At 42.3% G+C, this 25061-nt stretch overlaps 1 protein-coding gene across 1 annotated transcript in view; it reads left to right on the top strand.

The window, feature by feature from the left end:
• The window catches only part of PTGS1 (prostaglandin-endoperoxide synthase 1), a 271507-nt gene extending 260701 nt beyond the window's left edge, over positions 1–10806 (top strand). The window contains exon 11 of the mRNA XM_063936924.1: positions 10372–10806. Within this exon, the coding sequence (XP_063792994.1) occupies positions 10372–10730 (359 nt within the window). The 3' untranslated portion in view covers positions 10731–10806. The remainder of the gene's footprint in view (positions 1–10371) is intronic.
• The last annotated feature ends 14255 nt before the right edge of the window (positions 10807–25061 follow it).

Here is a 25061-nt window from a genome sequence, read left to right as displayed (position 1 = left end):
CCCTGCCCTGCTCCACTTGTCCACATGTCCGTGGTTAAGTGGACATTGGGTACAACTGCATTTTTTAGGACACTGGTGAGTCTTTTTCTGACGTCCGTGTACATTCTCGGTATCGCCTGCCTAGAGAAGTGGAACCTAGATGGTATTTGGTAACGGGGGCACACTGCCTCAATAAATTGTCTAGTTCCCTGTGAACTAACGGCGGATACCAGACGCACGTCTAACACCAACATAGTTGTCAAGGCCTCAGTTATCCGCTTTGCAGCAGGATGACTGCTGTGATATTTCATCTTCCTCGCAAAGGACTGTTGGACAGTCAATTGCTTACTGGAAGTAGTACAAGTGGTCTTCCGACTTCCCCTCTGGGATGACGATCGACTCCCAGCAGCAACAACAGCAGCGCCAGCAGCAGTAGGCATTACACTCAAGGATGCATCGGAGGAATCCCAGGCAGGAGAGGACTCGTCAGAATTGCCAGTGACATGGCCTGCAGGACTATTGGCATTCCTGGGTAAGGAGGAAATTGACACTGAGGGAGTTGGTGGGGTGGTTTGCGTGAGCTTGGTTACAAGAGGAAGGGATTTACTGGTCAGTGGACTGCTTCCGCTGTCACCCAAAGTTTTTGAACTTGTCACTGACTTATTATGAATGCGCTGCAGGTGACGTATAAGGGAGGATGTTCCGAGGTGGTTAACGTCCTTACCCCTACTTATTACAGCTTGACAAAGGCAACACACGGCTTGACAAATGTTGTCCGCATTTCTGGTGAAATACTTCCACACCGAAGAGCTGATTTTTTTTGTATTTTGACCAGGCATGTCAATGGCCCTATTCCTCCCACAGACAACAGGTGTCTCCCCGGGTGCCTGACTTAAACAAACCACCTCACCATCAGAATCCTCCTGGTCAATTTCCTCCCCAGCGCCAGCAACACCCATATCCTCCTCATCCTGGTGTACTTCAACACTGACATCTTCAATCTGACTATCAGGAACTGGACTGCGGGTGCTCCTTCCAGCACTTGCAGGGGGCGTGCAAATGGTGGAAGGCGCATGCTCTTCACGTCCAGTGTTGGGAAGGTCAGGCATCGCAACCGACACAATTGGACTCTCCTTGTGGATTTGGGATTTCGAAGAACGCACAGTTCTTTGCGGTGCTTTTGCCAGCTTGAGTCTTTTCAGTTTTCTAGCGAGAGGCTGAGTGCTTCCATCCTCATGTGAAGCTGAACCACTAGCCATGAACATAGGCCAGGGCCTCAGCCGTTCCTTGCCACTCCGTGTGGTAAATGGCATATTGGCAAGTTTACGCTTCTCCTCCGACAATTTTATTTTAGGTTTTGGAGTCCTTTTTTTACTGATATTTGGTGTTTTGGATTTGACATGCTCTGTACTATGACATTGGGCATCGGCCTTGGCAGACGACGTTGCTGGCATTTCATCATCTCGGCCATGACTAGTGGCAGCAGCTTCAGCACGAGGTGGAAGTGGATCTTGATCTTTCCCTAATTTTGGAACCTCAACATTTTTGTTCTCCATATTTTAATAGGCACAACTAAAAGGCACCTCAGGTAAACAATGGAGATGGATGGATACTAGTATACTTATGGATGGACTGCCGAGTGCCGACACAGAGGTAGCTACAGCCGTGGACTACCGTACTGTGTCTGCTGCTAATATAGACTGGATGATAATGAGATGAAATCAATATATATATATGTATGTATATATAATATCACTAGTACTGCAGCCGGACAGGTAGATAATATATTTATTAGGTAATGATGACTGATGACGGACCTGCTGGACACTGTCAGCTCAGCAGCACCGCAGACTGCTACAGTAAGCTACTATACTATAGTAGTATGTACAAAGAAGAAAGAAAAAGAAAAACCACGGGTAGGTGGTATACAATTATGGATGGACTGCCGAGTGCCGACACAGAGGTAGCTACAGCCGTGGACTAACGTACTGTGTCTGCTGCTAATATAGACTGGATGATTGATAATGAGATGAAATCAATATATATATATGTATGTATATATAATATCACTAGTACTGCAGCCGGACAGGTAGATAATATATTTATTAGGTAATGATGACTGATGACGGACCTGCTGGACACTGTCAGCTCAGCAGCACCGCAGACTGCTACAGTAAGCTACTATACTATAGTAGTATGTACAAAGAAGAAAGAAAAAAAAAACCACGGGTAGGTGGTATACAATTATGGATGGACTGCCGAGTGCCGACACAGAGGTAGCTACAGCCGTGGACTAACGTACTGTGTCTGCTGCTAATATAGACTGGATGATTGATAATGAGATGAAATCAATATATATATGTATGTATATATAATATCACTAGTACTGCAGCCGGACAGGTAGATAATATATTTATTAGGTAATGATGACTGATGACGGACCTGCTGGACACTGTCAGCTCAGCAGCACCGCAGACTGCTACAGTAAGCTACTATACTCTATAGTAGTATGTACAAAGAAGAAAGAAAAAAAAAAACCACGGGTAGGTGGTATACAATTATGGATGGACTGCCGAGTGCCGACTGCTAATATAGAGTCTAGACTGGATGATAAATTATTGATAATAAGATGAAATCAATATAATATCACTAGTACTGCAGCCGGACAGGTACTATATATATTTATTATGTAATGACTGATGACGGACCTGCTGGACACTGTCAGGTCAGCACAGCACCGCAGACTGCTACAGTAAGCTACTATAGTAGTATGTATAAAGAAGAATGAAAAAAAAAACCACAGGTAGGTGGTATACAATATTATATATATATATATATATATATATATTATATACAATTATATATATATATATATATATATATATATTAAACTGGTGGTGATTGATTATTAAACTGGTGGTCACTTCAGGTCACGTTGCAACTTGCAACTAGTACTCCGAGGCCTAAGCAGACAATCACAAAATATATTATTATACTGGTGGTCAGTGTGGTCACTCACAACAATGGCAGTGTGGCACTGACTCTGGCAGCAAAAGTGTGCACTGTACGTTATATGTACTCCTGAGTCCTGCTCTCAGACTCTAACTGCTCCCCACTGTCAGTGTCTCCCCCACAAGTCAGATAATACACTTACAGTCACACTATCTATTATCTAATCTATAAATATCACTTCAGCAAGTAGTATAGTAGTATACAGTATAGTAGTACTCCTCCTAATAATGCTCCCCAAAATACTGTGTCTCTCTCTTCTCTAAACGGAGAGGACGCCAGCCACGTCCTCTCCCTATGACTCTCAATGCACGTGTGAAAATGGCGGCGACGCGCGGCTCCTTATATAGAATCCGAGTCTCGCGATAGAATCCGAGCCTCGCGAGAATCCGACAGCGTGATGATGACGTTCGGGCGCGCTCGGGTTAGCCGAGCAAGGCGGGAAGATCCGAGCCTGCTCGGACCCGTGTAAAAAACCTGAAGTTCGGGCGGGTTCGGATTCAGAGGAACCGAACCAGCTCATCTCTAGTCTATACCCCATGGTTCTAATGGTGTTCCCAGCATCCTCTAGGACGTATGAGAAATAATAATTCTCTGGTTGCCCAACAGATACAACCAATTATAGTTTTTAAAGAAAAGAGAAATTTATAACTGCAATAATTAATCACTTTTGCTCCATATTGTTTTCCTATACTTTATTCTCAATGCAGGCAGCACCTACAAAAAAAATGAGAAGAGGTGAAATATCTAAGCACAGAAAATAAAAAAATAGAAGACTTGTACCTGTAAGCACATAAAAACAAAACAACACATTACATACCTAATTATAGCAAAGTCTAGGAGTGCAGAAGGAGTTTATAAATCCTGTATTTTATGTTCTTTTGTCCATAACCTATGTAGATATACTGTATGCTGTATGTGGGTGGTAGCATTTGCATCATTGTCATCCACTTGTTATACAGGAATTCTTTGTAATACAGGAAGTGCCTTTGCAGCCATTGCTCAGCATGACTGAAGCTACTAAAAACACACTTCTGCAGCTCTCCAGAATTCTGTTGTGATTTGCACTAGTCAGAGAATTTGTGCATTTTTATTATGTTAGGATAAACAAACAATAAAAGCCTCAGTTGTAACAGCTTGTTCTGAAGGATAAGTTATTATTAACATTTATTTATACCCCTATCAAACCTATAGCAAAAACCTGTGTTTTTTGCCTGTCAAAGTGAATAGACTCGGGTTTTTGCTATGTGTTACCAGAAATGACCCGGGTTGAAGTCCCGGTTCGACGACCCTGATATGTACCAGGGATATTTCGGTGTGACCTGGGTCGCCTCTAGTGTGGTAAAAAGTGCATTTTCACCCGGAAAAACACAGGTTCAGTGAAACCTGTGTGTTTACGGGTGAAATAGCCCCGTTTTCGGATTAAATCGGGGCTGCTATCGGGGAAACCAAATCCCCGATAAGCCGTGACACGCGCCGGCTTATCGGGGCTAATTAGATAGACCCCCCCCCGGCTATACATTACACCCGACAGCATGTCCGGGTAAATGAATATCCCCCTCAGACTGAGACCCTGGAAATTCCCAGGTAGGTAGATCTGGGTCGTACCCATGTATTATGTCTGAAAGGGGTATGATATAGCGTATACATATTATGCAGTGCTTTACATAGAATTTATAGTCATTTACAGCAGTCCCTGCCCAAGTGGAGTTTACGGTCTATAGGCCAGATTCAGAGTTGTACATTAATTCATTGCAGCTGCAGTGTTGTATATATGTAATTGACACGGACGCCTCACAAATATGTAAATGACACAGATGCCTGGATTTCTATTGAGACGCCCATAGGCACTTCACAGATCCAAGCAACTGTGCACAAATAGATAGCGGTGTCTGGATCCTATTGAGATGTCCTCCGGCAGCTTGCAGATCCAAGCAACTGCATACAAATATGCACGGTGGTCACAGATCTCTTGATAATCGATTCCGAGTGACCCCATGGTCTCAGAGAATGGCTGCGGCAGTTGAGACACTGGCGTCATGTTTTGTGCATATGGGATCGCTGAGACACATCCCATGTTGCTGCAATTTCATATTACCGCCCCCAAATGGTCACCGCTAAGGTACCAGTGCGATCGTGACACATGCGAATTTGGCCAATAATCGTCACCTCAAAAAATATTGGCATCGGGTACAATCTGAGTCAGGTCCTGTATTCCCTACCACATGGACACACACATACACACTGGGATTAATTTTAGTCAAAAGTCAGTTAACCTACAGGATGAGTAAGTATGTTTTAGAGTGTGGGAGAAAACAGAGCACCTAGAGGAACATCATGCAAACATGTGGAGAACATACGTGAGTTCCCGTAGTTTTCCCAAGCCCCGGCAAACTCGCCATACCTGAAAGGGGTATAAGATAACCTGGATTCATTTAACTATAATGGATGGGTCTCACGTATGTCTGAAAAGTGCCCCTCCTTTTAAACAGGGGGTTTCCAGGGACTTTCGTCCCGGGTAGACAACCCAGATTAAGTCTGAATGGTGCGACCCAGAAGTTTACTCCCAGGTTGCACCTAGGAGCCTCTGATTGGCATTTGGGACTGTCTGGAGGGAGCGGGCACCATGCTGCAGTGCGCAGATGCAGCCAGTGAAGCCTAGCAACAGAGACGCTACCCATTGCGGTGAGGTCTGGTGGCTGGTGTAGGACATGTATGTGTGTGTATATATGAGCGTCACGTGTGTGTATATGACATGTGTGTGTGTACAGTATATGACATATATGTGTATAAGACGTGTGTGTATGAGTGTGGCATTTGTGTATGTGTATAACATGTATGTGTGTCATGTGAGCAACCTGGCAGCCCTGACTTGTAGAATGCAGATTATGTCTGAAAGGGGTCGACCCAGGAATTTCCCAGGTCTCAGGTGTAGGTTAAAAAGGGGTCTTGAGCAAAATCCCTGGATTTTTCAGAGGGGAATAACCCGGGTCTGCAGGGAAATTCCTGGGTCGTATGTCTGAAAGTGCTATTAGATATTCTTAATCAAATTGCCAGCAAATGGCTTCACCTTAGCAATTTTTTTCACAGATAGTTACTTGTAATTAGCTTAGATATACAATTTGGTATTGATGATGATTCATCTATAGGAATCATTGCTCCCTTTTAGTGGCATGTTAAGTAGAGATGTACAGCGGGCACTTTTTTTGTTTTGTGTTTTGGTTATAATTCCCCGCTCATGTTTTGGTTTTGGCTTGGTTTTGCCAAAACCACCCTTTCGTGTTTTGGTTTTGGATCTGGATGATTTTTGGAAAAAAAACATAAACAGCTAAAATCACAGAATTTGGGGGTAATTTTGCTCCTGTGGTATTATTAACCTCAATAATATTCATTTCCACTCATTTCCAGTCTATTCTGAACACCTCACACCTCACAATATTGTTTTTAGGCCTAAAAGTTGCACCGATGTAGCTGTATGACTAAGCTAAGCGACACAAGTGTGCGGTACAAACACCTGGCTCATCTAGTTGTGGCACTGCAGTGGCAGAAAGGATGGCAGATTTAAAAAAAATAGGCCCCAAACAGCACATCATGCAAAGAAGAAAAAGAGGTGCAATGAGGTAGCTGTATGACTAAGCTAAGCAACACAAGTGTGCAGCACCAACACCTAGCCTATCTAGGAGTGGCACTGCAGTGGCAGAGAGGATGGCACTTTAAAAAACTAGGCCCAAACAGCAGATGATGCAAAGAAGAAAAAGAAGTGCACCGAGGTAGCTGTATGACTAAGCTAAGCAACACAACCATCTGGCCCATCTAGTAGTGGAATGCAGTGGATTAATGTTGAAAGTGGCCCGCAATTTTTCAGTCCACTGACAGCATCTACTGCACGCCCCTGTCATTTTTCAAAAATTCTGCAATTGATGAACTTATACGGCAGTACCCCTGGACTAATACAACAGTACCCCTGGACTTATACGGCAGTGTCAGACAGGATGGCATGTTAAAAAACCATGCCCCAAACAGTACATCATGCAAAGATGAAAAATAGGTGCACCAAGGTTGCTGTATGACTAAGCTAAGCGACACAAGTGTGCGGCACAAACACCTGGACCATCTAGGCGTGGCACTGCAGTGTCAGACAGTAGGGAAGATATAAAAAAAGGCCCCAAACAGAACATCATGCAAAGATGAAAAAGAGGTGCAATGAGTTAGCTGTATGACTAAGCTAAGCGACACAAACAGTTGGACCATCTAGAAGTTTCACTGCAGTGTCAGACAGAAGGGCAGATATAAAAAAGGCCCAAAACAGCACATAATGCAAATATGAAAAAGAGGTGTAATGAGGTAGCTGTATGACTAAGCTAAGCGACACAAACAATTGGCCCATCTAGGAGTTTCACTGCAGTGTCAGACAGGAGGGCATATATACAAAAAAGGCCCAAAACAGCACATCATGCAAAGCTGAAAAAGAGGTGCAATAAGGTAGCTGTATGACTAAGCTAAACAACACAAGTGTGCGGCACAAACACCTGGCCCATCTAGGGTTGGCACTTCAGTCCCACTGCACTAATGTCAGATACCGGATGCACGTCTAACACCAACATAGTTGTTATGACCTCAGTAATCCGCTTTGCAACATGGTGTGTATATATATATATATATATATATATATATATACGGTAGTATCACTGGAAATATATGGCAGTACTACTAGACATATATACAAAAGGATCACTGGACTGGATTTATACTCCAGTACCACTGGAATTATATGGCAGGATCACTGGAATTATAAGGCAGGATCAAGGGACTTATACGCCAGTACCACTGAACTTATACGGCAGTACCACTGGACTGGATTTATACACCAATACCACTTGAATTATACGGCAATATCACTGGAATTATATGCCAGTACCATAGGAATTATACGGCAATATCACTGGAATTGTATGGCAATATCACCAGAATTATACGCCAGTATCACAGGAATTATACGCCAGTATCACGGGAATTATACGGCAATATCATCTGGAATTATACGCCAGTATCACAGGAATTATCTGCCATTATCACTGGAATTATATGGCAGTATCACAGGAATTATACAGCAATATCACTGGAATTATACGGCAATATCACTGGAATTATACGCCAGTATCAAGGGAATTATACGGCAATATCACTGGAATTTTTTGCCAGTATCACTGGAATTATACGGCAGTATCACGGGAATTATACGGCAATATCACTGAAATTATACGGCAATGTCACTGGAATTATATGGCAGTATCACAGGAATTATACGGCAATATCACTGGAATTATACGGCAATATCACTGGAATTATACGACAGTATCACTGCATTTATACACCAGTATCACAGGAATTTATACGCCAGTATCACAGAAATTATACGCCATTATCACTGGAATTATACGGCAGTATCACATGAATTATACGCCAGTTTCACTGGAATTATACGGCAATATCACAGGAATTATACGGCAGTATCACAGGAATTATACGACCGTATCACTGGATTTATACGCCAGTATCACAGGAATTTATATGCCAGTTTCACAGGAATTATACGCCAGTATCACTGCAGTATCAAATGAATTATACGCCAGTATCACGGGAATTATACGGCAATATCACTGAAATTATACGGCAATGTCACTTGAATTATACGCCAGTATCACAGGAATTATACGGCAATATCACTGGAATTATATGACCGTATCACTGGATTTATACGCCAGTATCACAGGAATTTATACGCCAGTATCACAGGAATTATACGCCAGTATCACTGGAATTATACGGCAGTATCACATGAATTATACGGCAGTATCACGGGAATTATACGGCAATGTCACTGAAATTATACGCCCGTATCACAGGAATTATACAGCAATATCACTGGAATTATACGGCAATATGACTGGAATTATATGCCAGTATCACGGGAATTATACACCAGTATCACATGAATTATATGGCAATATCACTGGAATTATAAGACAGTATCACAGGAATTATACAGCAATAAAATGGGAATTTTACGGCAATATCACTGGAATTATACGACAGTATCACGGGAATTATACGCCAGTATCACTGGAATTATACGCCAGTATCACGGGAATTATACGCCAGTATCACTGGAATTATACGCCAGTATCACGGGAATTATACGCCAGTATCATGCTAATTATACGCCAGTAACACTGGTTATATGGCAGCAGAGGACACCACCACTGTGATTGGTCACTGGAATGATGCTGCACAATACACTACCCCTGGTCTGATGCAGGACAACACAGCACCACTGAAAGGGACTTATACAGCTACACCGGATATATGGCAGCAGAGGACAACACCACTGTGACTGGTCACTGGACTGATGCTGCACAAGACAATACCCCTGGTCTGATGCAAGACAACACAGCAAAACTGCAGGGGATTTATACAGCAGCACTGGGGATATATAGCAGCAGAGGACACTACCATTGTGACTGGCTGGACTGATGCAGCATAAGACACTACACTGGACTGAGCAGCACAAGACTGCACTGGAATCGCCACCCCACTTTCCCGCCCACACAGACACTGAGGACACGTCCTCTCACTACACTGTCCGAGACTGGAGTGAAAATGGCGGGGATGCGCGGCTCCTTATACGGAATCCAAACCCAGCGAGAATCCGGCAGCGGGATGATGACGTTTTGCCTCGTTCGGATTTCCGAGTCAGGCGGGAAAACCCGAGCCCGACTCGGATCCGGGCTCGTGACGTGAAGTCCGGTAGGTTTCGGTTCTCTAAGAACCGAACCCGCTCATCTCTAATATTAAGAGAGGAGGAGGCCCATGTGTATTCTCTGTATAGACCACCTCATCTCTAGCCGGCAGTGCAGTAGACTCTGAGTCATAGGTTCTGAGCTAGAGTATAGTGCGCCTTCGTAGATCTTCAGGAAAAGGAGCAAAGGCCATTTTCCTGGTGATTTTTCTACTGAGCATCCTCGAAGCACTGGGAAAATGTCCACTGCTGCTGCTGCCAAAGCAGAATTCCGGAGGTGTAAGTATTTAAAACAATGGGTGCAGGGTGTACGGTGTGGATTCCCCTGGACCCAGGGGCCCATGTGCTCCACACACCTTGCACCCATTATAGATACGCCACTGCTAACTTTATTTCTCTCAGAACTTAGGTCAGAATAGCCACATCAGAAATAACTAATGCCTATGAATATGCTGCCCCAGCCATATACTATTTATTTTTAAAAAAAAGGTATTGTGTGTTAATATGCACATTTAAAAAGATAGTTGGAATTAGCTATTGGGTATATTAGTAATGTATACTGATATCATTTGTTTATTTCACAGGAGAAGAAGACGTCGCATCACAACTTGAATCCCTGTATGGTGATATCGATGCCCTGGAGTTCTACCCTGGGCTTCTGTTGGAAAAAACTCACCCAAATTCTATTTTTGGAGAAAGTATGATAGAGATAGGAGCGCCATTTTCACTGAAAGGACTTATGGGGAACCCAATTTGTTCTCCAGAATACTGGAAACCCAGCACATTTGGTGGTGAAACTGGATTTAATATTATAAAGACTGCTTCAATAAAGAAGCTAGTATGTCTCAATGTGAAAAAATGCCCCTTCGTTGCCTTTCACGTTCCAGAGTCCGGTGGAGAAAATCATATATCTTCTGAGACAAAGATAAGCGATGAGCTTTAGCGGGGGCAATTTTATTCAGTGGGGCCATTTGTGATACATTTCATCAGGATTATACCATTAAAAAATTATAAATTCATTTTTACATTTAAACACAATTTTGTGAAATTTTCTTTCAAGTGGACGTCATTAAATAGGTCCACAGGGATATTCTAGCGGCCCCAGGGCAGGATTGGTGGTGTGGCCAATCACAGGAGCGTGGCCATGCCTGCTTGTCAAAATAATAATTACAAAGGCTATGCAGGCAGATGGGGTCCTTTAGTCTGCCTCAGTGACTGGCTTGGCCCCCCGCTAGGCCCCAAAGACAAGCTCAGACCCAGCTAGCTAGTACCTGCCCCACTTTACCAGTAAATGCAAACATTTTTGTGAGTCACTGGTGCAGACATAAATTATATGGATTAGAATTATTTGCCCTTGTTGGCAAATACTGAACCTGTCCAAGTTATGTTGTTGCCACTTACATGGGTTGAGAAACATTGACACTGCGTCCATCTCTGACATCCGATTTAGTGGTAACAAAGGCAATAGGACTGCAAGAATAATTTTATACTGCATTTGGGGATGTTTCTATATTATGGAGTATATACTTTCGATTAAGTGGTAACAGAGTTGGGCATTAGGACTGCAGGAATAATTTTATGCTGCATTTAGGGATGTTTCTATATTATGGAGAACTTTAACATAAGAGTTTTAAGGCATAAAAGAAATACTGACACTAGAGATTCCACATTTAAGCCCAGATTTATCAAGCTTTGGAGACTGATAAATTGTACGGTGATAAATTACCAACTAACCAGCTTCAAATTGCCATGTCACAGGCTGTGTTTGGAAAATGACAGGAGATGATTGGTTGGTACTTTATCACCATGCAATGTATCACTCTCCAAGGCTTGATAAATCTGGGCCTTATTTCCCATACAAAGCTTGTAGATGTTGAGTCTAGAAAAAGCTAAATAAATTATCAACATTTTCAAAGGGGCACGAAGAATAAAGTTATTTTTTTTCCCTCACTGGGAAGTGTTCTTACAAATAAGCACATAAACAGCACATAATGCAAAGAAGTAAAAGAGGTGCAATGAGGTAGCTGTATGAATAAGCTAAGCGACACAAGTGTGCGGCACAAACACCTGGCCTATCTAGGAGTGGCACTGCAGTGGCAGACAGGATGGACCTGTCAAAGTCGAAAAATATTGAAGAACACACAGCACGTATAAACTGCACACACATGCCCACTGCGCGTGCACTTGTTCCGCCGTGCGTGCACATATCCGCAATTTGCGTATGGTCGCTCCCGCGGTCCTGCTCGTGGTATGGGTATTTATGGTGGAGTTTGTGAACGCATGGAGAGCTATCAAAACATTACATATTTAATCCAAATAGTGCACATTGGCCCTCATTCCGAGTCGTTCGCTCGGTAATTTTCATCGCATCGCAGTGAAATTCCGCTTAGTACGCATGCGCAATAATCGCACTGCGACTGCGCCAAGTAATTTTACAATGAAGATAGTATTTTTACTCACGGCTTTTTCTTGGCTCCGGCGATCGTAGTGTGATTGACAGGAAATGGGTGTTACTGGGCGGAAACACTGCGTTTTCGGGGCGTGTGGATAAAAACGCTACCGTTTCCGGAAAAAACGCAGGAGTGGCCGGAGAAACGGAGGAGTGTCTGGGCGAACGCTGGGTGTGTTTATGACGTCAAACCAGGAACGACAAGCACTGAACTGATCGCAGATGCCGAGTAAGTCTGAAGCTACTCTGAAACTGCTAAGTAGTTTGTAATCGCAATATTGCGAATACATCGGTCGCAATTTTAAGAAGCTAAGATACACTCCCAGTAGGCGTAGGCTTAGCGTGAGCAACTCTGCTAAATTCGCCTTGCGAGCGATCAACTCGGAATGAGGGCCATTGTACACATAGTCCCCCTGCACCACATCAGAAAGTATCAACAGTTTAAATGATTCCAGAACAAAGGGATTCACCTTTACAGGATAAGAGGGGACAGACTAAGGTTATAAGGTGGTGTTTGGTATCCAGCTGTAGGGTATTTTAAGGGTAACATTCCGGTGTTGGTTTGCGGAAGATCGCATGTTCCTGCGGATAGTTAGGTGCAGAAGCAGAATATAGATATAAACTGTATTTACTGTATATTATGTATGCGGCGGGAAACCAGAGGAGATCACCCACAAGAGCAGTTGGGAATGACATCGCCCACCTTTTCAAATCAACCTATGACCTCTCCTGTACTGTAAAAGTGCATTCTTGTGTCCAATGGACAATGGGATTACAGTATCCATTGAATTGCATTTGGAAGACTTGTATAAATAAAGCCTGCTGCAGCCCGGCCTGACACAAGACTCTCAACGTTATCAACCTGATAGCGGAGGACCGGACCGGGAGGCGCACGCTAATATACTCACGTATGTACATTGACTGTAGCCATTTACTCTGTTGTATTGTAGTGCATAATTTGTATTGTTAACCCCCTTTCAGAAATATTACTCTGTGGTGTCGGAACCCAGTGATTAACTACAAATCGGTGTTGTGTCTTCCTTTTCCTGCTAAGGTTTAAGAGTGTATTAGTAACGCATCGCATTGCTGTATAAGGTTTAAAGTGAATCCCTGGGAGTGTGCGCGCTGTGTGTACTTTGTACCCCCAGCGCGGCGTTTGTACGCGAAGTCCGTACAGTGATACAGGACTCCGTACGCAAACAGTGTATAAAGTACAGAGCGTGTGTATTAACTATAGCGGCCGCAGCGGCTAAAGGTTTAAAGTGTATTTAAGGTGTGTTTAAGGTATAGCTTTATGTTTTAAGATAAAACGACATTATCAATTGGGGGCATCGTCCGGTTTTTCCACATACCCGCAGCCTAGCAGGTTAAAGCAGACTTTATCTATCAGCAAAGGGCGGACAATTATCCTACGTAAACCTTTTTCTGGCCGGTGGATACACTGGAAACCCTATTTTATTCTGATTAGATGGTGTCTGCTCTGCATGATTTGTAGGGATGCTGGTGGGACCCGTAAAGTAAATACCAAAGCTATTTAAAAAGTCTGCAAATTTCTGTTTTGGCACCAAATGCGCACACAACACAAGCGTACACCTGTACTCTGTATACCCGCTCACATTGCTGCCATAAGTACTGATTACTAGATTCATTTAGACCTGTGTAAAAAGAACGGAGACATTTGTTGCTATTTAGTTAAAATATAGAATAAATATTAAGGAAGTAAACGTAAAACACAAACACAGTCTGGCCTAGTTAAAAAGGTTTATACAGAAAGAAACTGTGTTGTGTTAAGTAAGCGATTATAGGTAATATCGCTTACATTTATAGAAGTGTGGGATTTGTACTATTGCGGACGTACGGTTTTTGTACACGTGTCTCGGACAAAGTACGGGACTGCGTACGCAACGTAAAGACGTACACACGGTCGCGTGTTTACGCAACGTGCGTAAGGGTATGACCACGAAGTACAAATTACACAATAGTATTGTTTAGTTTAGGGGCGGGACAGTAGTCACGCTACATTAGCACAAATTGCTCGATTTCCAAGATTTAGATTAAATAAAACCTTTTTTACTGTATTGCCTCTGGGAGTAAAACTTTTATCTGAATGAAAGATAATTTTCTGTACAGAAAAACCAAAGTGTATTTGAGTGAGCGAACGTGAGTGAGCGAACGTAACAGTGAACGTAGTGGACCCCAGGAATTCGGGATCCCGTCGAGTGGTACATCAAGTGAGTGGAGACTTGGTGGCGTGAGGCAGCGGACTCATGTTAATATAGATTGAAGTACAAAGGAGCAAGGTAGGAGAGTACCGCGGCCCAGGAGGTCAGCGAGGTTTAGAGTACCGCGGTCCAGGGGGTCAGCGAGGTTTACCCATATAGTTTTTTTGAAACGCTCCGGCTGAGGTTTCGCAGCTTGTGATTCGATTCCAGTGGTAGTACGGTGGATAAGTAACAAGTACCTATACGCTGTGCGATTGGACCGCGCATTCGTGGGTGTAATATTTAGCGCAACGTGATACCCTTTTTACGAGCTTTGCGTAAAATCGCGGTATCATTAGCGCTGTATATAGCATACGCAAGCGTGATTTGTGTATAATAAAGGTTTAGGGAGTTTTCGCTGGTCTCTCTCAGGAAATCTCCAACGGCCTATATTTACTGGAAAGGGTAAGTTATTCCTAGAAACTTCCAGTAAATAGAGGTTACATAGGGGCCCTAGTTTGGGTACATTGCCTTCGCTATCAACAGTGTATGGTAGTACTGGCCAACGTGGGCGTGAGTGCGTGAAAGCACTCGGAGAACTTTCACCGTTGCCTTATATTGAGTATTTTGTTTTTTTGTGGGATTAGCCGAAAGGGCAATACCTGCAAATTATGGGGGCCAGTTGCTCAAGTAAGGGACGTTCAACCAGGGTTCAGGTTGACATACCGCGGCCCAGGGGGTCAGCGAGGTTCATTATGTGTGAAAAGTATGGTTCACACACAGAAGTTTTATGCAATGAATGGGAACGTATGACTGCGGAAGATAGGGAACCATTCCCTAAGGTAGGCAGTTTTGAACCAGAGGTATTGCAGAATTTAAGGATTAGGATATGTCTGATAAAATCCCGAAAACAAAGGGTCAGAGACACAGATTGTTTAAACTTATGGCAGCAAGAGGGTGATATGCAAAGAGAATTAGCTCACGCAGCAGGTTCCAAACCTAGCAGGAAAATGATGGCAACCGCACCACCGTATATTGTGGGGCAGAAAGTGGCTACAGACAATGGCATATTGGTATCAGATAAAAGTATAGGTGATAAATGTACTAACGCTAATCCTTGCCAGTTGTATCCCATTTTAAATTTTCCCCAGGACTGCGAGCAGGAAGATGTGCCCAGCACAATATCGGCACTCTCTCTAGCAGCCACCATACAGAATACTCAGGTGGGCACGGCCCAACCAGCAAGAGCAGTAGTAAGGCCCCCTAGCGGAGGGATAAGAGAGGTTGTGTCTACAGGTAAGTACGGTACCATACATTATGCAGAGACAATAGCACCTCACATTGTGGAGTCAACTCAGAATGACGTAGTTGAATTAAATCCTGCCAGGGTGATCGCAGTCCCCAATGGGAGGACTGACGCTCAGGGAGTAACTCCCGTCAGGAACATTGCCATGCATTGTCCCTGGTCCCGGACAGAATTGAGGGCACTTATGTCAGAATTTCCCGATCCCAGAAAGGATCTAGTCGCATGCCAGAGGTTCATTAAAGAGTTAGGTAACGCCACCGAACCCACAAACAAAGATTGGCGAACAGTGCTATGAGTGTGTTTACCTTCCAATATTGACCCCGCAAAATTCATTACTGATTGTAGATTAGATGCAGAAGTACCTCTCACTGATGAGTACACTCAGGAGAATGTACGACAAATCAATCTGCAATTAGGAGTATATTTCCCTACTGTTGTCAAATGTATAAAAACCACGGGTAAAGCAATTTCGGCAATGGGAGTAACAGGAACAGTGCAACAATACCCTTGGAGTAGACCAGCAGAGATTACGATAGGGCCCTTGCAGACCAAGCATTCCTTTTTGCTAGCTGCATCGGCTCCGACTAATCTACTTGGGAGAGATTTATTGTGTAAAATGAGGCGTGTCATATATTGTACTCCTGAGGGTGTCTTCTTGGATATACCCGAGAATAACGTTCAGGAAGTGCAGGATATGTTAGACACCCCACAAAGGCTAATGTCACACTCTGCTGTTATAGACAGGTGTCCATCAAAGGTAGAGGAAATGATCTCACGAATACCGGGTTCCCTGTGGACCAAAGATGGACAAGACACTGGATTGATGGCGAATGTAGCTCCAGTAGTAGTGCAAATAAAAGATGGTAGGATAGCTCCAAAAATCCCTCAGTATCCTCTGAAGCCAGAGGTGGAATTAGGAGTGTACCCAGTCATAGAGCGCTTGCTACAACAGGGCATTCTAGTCAGGACGTCCAACACTGCCAATAGTCCCATCTTCCCTGTGAAAAAGAGTGGGGGGAGGGGTTACAGGCTAGTGCAGGATCTAAGGGGGATAAACAAGATAGTTGAGAGCCAATTCCCCGTAGTGCCAAATCCAGCTGTCATCCTCATGCAAATTCCCCCTACTGCAAAATTTTTCACTGTCATTGACCTCTGTTCTGCCTTCTTTTCTGTCCCTCTGCACCCTGACAGCCAATACCTGTTTGCATTCACATACAGGGGAGTACAGTACACCTGGACTCGCCTACCCCAAGGTTTCATTGACAGCCCAAGTATTTTCTCCCAGGCTTTGCATGACTGTTTACAATCCTTTCAACCTGAGAGCGGATCAGTATTCATACAGTATGTCGATGACTTATTGCTGTGTTCTGATTCACTCGAATCGTCCTTGAAAGATACGAAACAGCTTCTGTTTCACCTTTCTAATACGGGACACAAGGTTTCAAAGGATAAGTTGCAGCTGTGCCAGACCAGGGTAAAATATTTGGGACATTGCTTGACACAAGGACTTAGACACCTCACCGCTGATAGAATACAGGCGATTCGCGACATGACTCTGCCACAAACCCAGCAACAGATCCGCACCTTTCTTGGAATGTGTGGGTACTGCCGAAATTGGATCCCAGGGTTCTCCATACTGGCTTTACCTTTGCAAGAGATTGTTTCTTCGAACAAACCAGATCGGATCTTGCACACAGATGAGTCCGAACTGGCATTTGAGAGACTCAAACAGTGCCTATCACAGGCACCTGCATTAGGCATGCCAGATTATGGGAAACCCTTTGAATTGTACGGTACGGAAAGTGCTGGGTGTGCGGCAGGTGTCCTAACCCAGAGACATGGCGATGCCAGCAGGCCGGTAGCTTACTATAGTGCACAGTTGGACACCGTAGCGCGGTCTCTCCCCACATGCTTGCGAAGTGTTGCAGCGATAGCTTTGCTAGTGAGTAAAAGCGAAGACGTAGTGTTAGGACACAACCTGACAATCCATACACCTCTTGCAGTATCAGCCTTACTGAACTCCACCCAAACCAGACATGTCTCATCGGCACGGTTTACAAGGTGGGAATTAGCACTAATGGCCCCTGTAAACATCACCATAAAGAGATGCAGCGCACTAAATCCTGCAACTTATCTGCCAAGTGTGCCTGGACAGGCACAAAGGGTGGAGGATGAGAATGATGGTGAAGGAGGATTTAGTGCAGACACTGATACGCATGAATTTATGGAATACCTGAACCAGACTTTCACTGCAAGACCTGACATTAGTGACAGAAAAAAAAGAGAAAATAGGGAGGGTCTACAAGTTTGGCGCACAGCAGCCCGTCCACTGACAAAATACCTATGTAAAAATCACAGATTTTACCAAAACAATATATAGAAGAAGCAAGTGTTGGTATTTATCTGTGTCCAGGGCGCGTAAAAAAAGAAAAAGGTAATGAAACTTAACACATCCCTTCTTGTCAAATGGGTATACGATGTCTTCTCCAGGTTATGCAGGCCTATGAGTCCTTTCGTTCAGGTGAATCTTCTCGTTATAAATGGCTCCCAGTTCATGTCAAAATGGAGAGAAATAAGAGAGAAAAGAAATGTGTAGCACCGTTTACAACAGCTAGAATCGAGAATTCCACACAATGAAAGTTTTTAAGGGCGTACCCCACTCACACAGAAACAAGTAAGTGGGTTCCCGTAAAGGTATCTTTATTGCTAGTTTTTTTCACCAATCCCCTCAGGTTAGGTTCACGTAATTAAGCGTGCCTGAATCTCACACCACATGGGGTACTGTAAACATGTAGGGGTAGCGTCTGAGGCAATTTCAATGCGTACCCTCACTTACACAGAGCAAAGCCAGAACATTCATATAGCGGTTTCTTTATATCAACAAAAATCCTCAGGTGCGTACCCCAACTCACTCAGTAAACGATGAATGACTCCTATAAAGGTTTCTTTAAATAGATTCACTGGTATCCCTTTGGTGGATCCACAAGAGGAAAAGGAACTCTTTCTCCCAAATGCCAGACCAGAGTCATGAAAAAAATCCTTCTTACTAAAACAGGTTTTTTATTCCAGACATAGTCCAAATTCATACAAAGAAATCACCACACATGGTGACAGAAAAAATAAAAAAGTAAAAATTTAAAAGTACAATAAAAATTCCAAAGGCAAAATTTGAGATAATAATCGGCGTGATTATTCCCTTTTTCCAGAAAAACTACTCACAGTACAGTCGTCCGACGCGTTTCGGTCTCGAATGGACCTTAATCATGAACTATCTGCACTGTGAGGAGTAAGCATATTTATGCTATGAACATCCAATGAATGAGTAGCCGGAAATGACATCATTAATTACAATGAAAATTAATTTTGTTTAAAAACATGATTATTCATCACACAAATTCATAATAACATATACATAAACACTAGTATCATGCATGGTGAAAAAGTACAGCAGGAAAAACACTTTAAAACATATTTTCTTCTCCATTAAAAAACGGAGCTTGGAATTCTGGGTAATGTAGTTTCCATAGTGGACTACTACATGACCATATATGGTGTTTCCACCGGATATTGTGTTGCACCGCTGCTGGTGAAACTTCCCCAGAAAATAATCCCTGAAGGTTTGTTCCGTTTGTAGCCGGAAATGACATCATTAATTACAATGAAAATTAATTTTGTTTAAAAACATGATTATTCATCACACAAATTCATAATAACATATACATAAACACTAGTATCATGCATGGTAAAAAAGTACAGCAGGAAAAACACTTTAAAACATATTTTCTTCTCCATTAAAAAACGGAGCTTGGAATTCTGGGTAATGTAGTTTCCATAGTGAACTACTACATGACCATATATGGTGTTTCCGCCGGATATTGTGTTGCACCGCTGCTGGTGAAACTTCCCCAGAAAATAATCCCTGAAGGTTTGTTCCGTTTGGAGAGACAGACGGCGGAAGTGACGTATCGCCGTCTTCTATTTCCGTTTTCAGGGATTCTGGGGTTTGTAGTTTAGAAGGGGAACCGGCGCGGCCATTTCATAGGTTAGAAAGCACTCTGAAACGGTCACCATGGAAACCAGCCGTGTTTTTGGTTTCTTTTCATACATATTATGAGTAGCTAATATAAACGTAAAACAAAGAGAAACAGGAATTAGTGGAAAAAATAGAAACTACAGACTTTCTAAACAGATCTGGGGTAACACTTTTATGAAAATGTTGCATTAATAGATAAAGCTCAAAGTCGCATATTAATTTAGCACATCAGTCAAGGAACCATTTAAGCTCAAAATCGCAGTTCAGACCACCTGGACTTAAGGTGTCATACATAAAAATACATTTCATTTCCGACTTAGCTAGAAATGTATTGAGGTCTTTATTCCTTCCGTTTCCTTTGACCTGTCTAATTCCATAAAAGCCTGATATTTCTGTGACCAAACAATTATGTTTGGTTTTAAAATGAGCAGACAAAGAATGGGTTAGAAGGCCTTTTTTAATGTTTCTAATGTGCTCCCCCAGGCGAACCTTCAAGGGTCTAGAGGTCCGCCCAATATAAAATAAATTACAGCTGCATTTAATAGCGTAAATGACATTTTTACTGTCACAAGTGATAAAATCTGTAATATTCACTTTTTTCTCATTTATATGGATATTTTCAATTTTGCTTTTTCCTTCACTTTTAATATGTCTGCAGCCCATACAATTACCGCATCTGTAAAACCCCTGGGACACAATTCTAGACTGGGATTTCGTCGAGGGCATAGCACTGGAGACCAATTTATTTTTTAAATTGGGAGCCCTGCGGTAGATATGGATGGGTCTATTGGGGACAAGGGGTCCAATCACCGGATCCTTCTTTAGCAGACCCCAATGTCTTTTGAAAATCTTCTCGATTTCTTGATGACTTTGGTTAAACTGGGTGATGAAAGCCCATTCATATTTATTGTCTGTAGTGGTCTTTATAATATTATCTTTCAGGAGATCCTTACGTGTGGTGTTTCTTACTTCGGAATGGGCTTTTTCAATAGTGCCCTTATTGTAGCCGCATGCCCTAAATTTTTCATTCATTTCTTTTGCCTGTGCTTCAAAAATATTATCCTCCGTACAATTCCTCCTGACTCTTTTTAGTTGACTGATGGGGATAGAATCCAGCCAGTTGTTGTGGTGACAACTACTGGCTGCTATATATGACCTCGAATCAGTGGGTTTGGAGTAGGTCATGGTGTGTAACTGGCCCTTTTTAATATAGACAGTAATATCAAGGAAATTGATGGATTCCCCACTCTTTTCAAATGATAAGACAATATTCTTATCATTCGTGTTCAACAAAGTACAGAAAGAGTTAAGTGTTTCGACTCCACCTCTCCATAAAAAGAAAATATCATCAATATACCTGGCATAGGACACCAGATTCGCTCCATAGCTATTATTTGACCAAACCGTGTTTAGTTCCCATAAACCAAGGAACAGGTTGGCATAGCTAGGAGCGAATCTGGTGCCCATAGCCGTGCCCGTTTTCTGGATGTAAAATTGATCCTGAAATAAAAATAAATTATTATTGAGGATAAACTTAATTCCCTCTATAATCAGCTCCTTTAGATCCTTTGTATGGTTGGACTGATCCAGAAAATAAGTGACCGCCTCCACACCGTCATCATGATCGATAACGGTGTAGAGGGAACTGACATCAGCTGTCACTAGGATGTCACCTTCCTTCCACTGTACAGATTCCAACAGTTTAAGGAAATCCTTTGTATCCTTCAAGTGTGATCTATTCCTGGATACCAAGGGTTGCAGGATATAATCAATGAACTTAGACAGATTTGATGTCAGAGATTGAACTCCCGATATAATTGGCCTACCCGGGGGATCAGTAAGGCTCTTATGTACTTTTGGTAGTACGTAGATCACAGGTATAGTTGGGTCTTCTATGATAATAAATTTGGCCTCTTTGGCACTAATGGTTCCTTTCTTTTCATATTTATCTATAAGATTTCTTAACTTAATTAAGGTGGTATCGGATGGGTCGTTCCTAAGTTTTTTATACGTTTCAGTATCATTTAGCTGTCTCAGGACCTCATTTACATAGTTTGCCAGATCCATTACAACAACTCCTCCCCCTTTATCAGAGGGTTTGATTACGATCTCTTTAAGTTGTTTTAAATTTTTTAGGGCATTCCTTTCCTTAAACGTAAGGTTCTGAATTTTCTTTGGTTTTAGTTGAAGTTTTTCTAAGTCCTCAAGCACCATAACCCCAAAAGATTCAATTAATGGCCCCTGTATATGTTTGGGGAAAAAAAGGGATTTAGGTTTAAATGGGGTGACTGCAGATGTGCTCAAAGGTGTACCAGTTGTGGCCAAGTCCTCCCTACTTGCAAAAAACTTCTTTATGGTTAATTTCCTCATGTACCGTTGTACATCTAAATATATTTCAAATGGATCGATAGGATTTGTTGGGGCATATTTTCAACCCTTACACAAAACAGAGGTTTCACTCTCTGACAGGATGTGGGAACTCAAATTGAAAATCTTTGTAGTGGGGATAGTTTTTCCTATATTTCCTATGGTGCTATTAGATACGGAATGGACATTTTCAGGGCTAATTACTGTCTTTTTTTGGGATTTACGTTTTCTTTTGCATTTACCTCTATGAGGTTTATGCACACCACCCCTCTTGCCCCTCTGCGATCTTTTTAGAAGAAGGACAGATTTCCACAATCTGGAAGGATAGACAGAAGGTATAGGGATAAAACACCAGAATGGAGGGGGGCTTCCCAGAGAAACCCCAAATACAAGTACCCTTCTGATGAGAATGTTCCGGTAAGATCGAGGAACCGCTTCTCTCCACTAAGGAGGGCGAACGAACCAGAACATAATCATCATTTTTTAGAGAACAGACATTACCCAAACAGGCACCGATAATTCTAAAAAGATCGCAGAGGGGCAAGAGGGGTGGTGTGCATAAACCTCATAGAGGTAAATGCAAAAGAAAACGTAAATCCCAAAAAAAGACAGTAATTAGCCCTGAAAATGTCCATTCCGTATCTAATAGCACCATAGGAAATATAGGAAAAACTATCCCCACTACAAAGATTTTCAATTTGAGTTCCCACATCCTGTCAGAGAGTGAAACCTCTGTTTTGTGTAAGGGTTTAAAATATGCCCCAACAAATCCTATCGATCCATTTGAGATATATTTAGATGTACAACGGTACATGAGGAAATTAACCATAAAGAAGTTTTTTGCAAGTAGGGAGGACTTGGCCACAACTGGTACACCTTTGAGCACATCTGCAGTCACCCCATTTAAACCTAAATCCCTTTTTTTCCCCAAACATATACAGGGGCCATTAATTTAAACGTTTGGGGTTATGGTGCTTGAGGACTTAGAAAAACTTCAACTAAAACCAAAGAAAATTCAGAACCTTACGTTTAAGGAAAGGAATGCCCTAAAAAATTTAAAACAACTTAAAGAGATCGTAATCAAACCCTCTGATAAAGGGGGAGGAGTTGTTGTAATGGATCTGGCAAACTATGTAAATGAGGTCCTGAGACAGCTAAATGATACTGAAACGTATAAAAAACTTAGGAACGACCCATCCGATACCACCTTAATTAAGTTAAGAAATCTTATAGATAAATATGAAAAGAAAGGAACCATTAGTGCCAAAGAGGCCAAATTTATTATCATAGAAGACCCAACTATACCTGTGATCTACGTACTACCAAAAGTACATAAGAGCCTTACTGATCCCCCGGGTAGGCCAATTATATCGGGAGTTCAATCTCTGACATCAAATCTGTCTAAGTTCATTGATTATATCCTGCAACCCTTGGTATCCAGGAATAGATCACACTTGAAGGATACAAAGGATTTCCTTAAACTGTTGGAATCTGTACAGTGGAAGGATGGTGACATCCTAGTGACAGCTGATGTCAGTTCCCTCTACACCGTTATCGATCATGATGACGGTGTGGAGGCGGTCACTTATTTTCTGGATCAGTCCAACCATACAAAGGATCTAAAGGAGCTGATTATAGAGGGAATTAAGTTTATCCTCAATAATAATTTATTTTTATTTCAGGATCAATTTTACATCCAGAAAACGGGCACGGCTATGGGCACCAGATTCGCTCCTAGCTATGCCAACCTGTTCCTTGGTTTATGGGAACTAAACACGGTTTGGTCAAATAATAGCTATGGAGCGAATCTGGTGTCCTATGCCAGGTATATTGATGATATTTTCTTTTTATGGAGAGGTGGAGTCGAAACACTTAACTCTTTCTGTACTTTGTTGAACACGAATGATAAGAATATTGTCTTATCATTTGAAAAGAGTGGGGAATCCATCAATTTCCTTGATATTACTGTCTATATTAAAAAGGGCCAGTTACACACCATGACCTACTCCAAACCCACTGATTCGAGGTCATATATAGCAGCCAGTAGTTGTCACCACAACAACTGGCTGGATTCTATCCCCATCAGTCAACTAAAAAGAGTCAGGAGGAATTGTACGGAGGATAATATTTTTGAAGCACAGGCAAAAGAAATGAATGAAAAATTTAGGGCATGCGGCTACAATAAGGGCACTATTGAAAAAGCCCATTCCGAAGTAAGAAACACCACACGTAAGGATCTCCTGAAAGATAATATTATAAAGACCACTACAGACAATAAATATGAATGGGCTTTCATCACCCAGTTTAACCAAAGTCATCAAGAAATCGAGAAGATTTTCAAAAGACATTGGGGTCTGCTAAAGAAGGATCCGGTGATTGGACCCCTTGTCCCCAATAGACCCATCCATATCTACCGCAGGGCTCCCAATTTAAAAAATAAATTGGTCTCCAGTGCTATGCCCTCGACGAAATCCCAGTCTAGAATTGTGTCCCAGGGGTTTTACAGATGCGGTAATTGTATGGGCTGCAGACATATTAAAAGTGAAGGAAAAAGCAAAATTGAAAATATCCATATAAATGAGAAAAAAGTGAATATTACAGATTTTATCACTTGTGACAGTAAAAATGTCATTTACGCTATTAAATGCAGCTGTAATTTATTTTATATTGGGCGGACCTCTAGACCCTTGAAGGTTCGCCTGGGGGAGCACATTAGAAACATTAAAAAAGGCCTTCTAACCCATTCTTTGTCTGCTCATTTTAAAACCAAACATAATTGTTTGGTCACAGAAATATCAGGCTTTTATGGAATTAGACAGGTCAAAGGAAACGGAAGGAATAAAGACCTCAATACATTTCTAGCTAAGTCGGAAATGAAATGTATTTTTATGTATGACACCTTAAGTCCAGGTGGTCTG

The sequence above is a fragment of the Pseudophryne corroboree genome, chromosome 8, assembly GCF_028390025.1.
Source record: "Pseudophryne corroboree isolate aPseCor3 chromosome 8, aPseCor3.hap2, whole genome shotgun sequence".
Classification (NCBI taxonomy): Eukaryota; Metazoa; Chordata; class Amphibia; order Anura; family Myobatrachidae; genus Pseudophryne; species Pseudophryne corroboree.
This window is presented reverse-complemented; position numbering and strand designations above follow the sequence as displayed.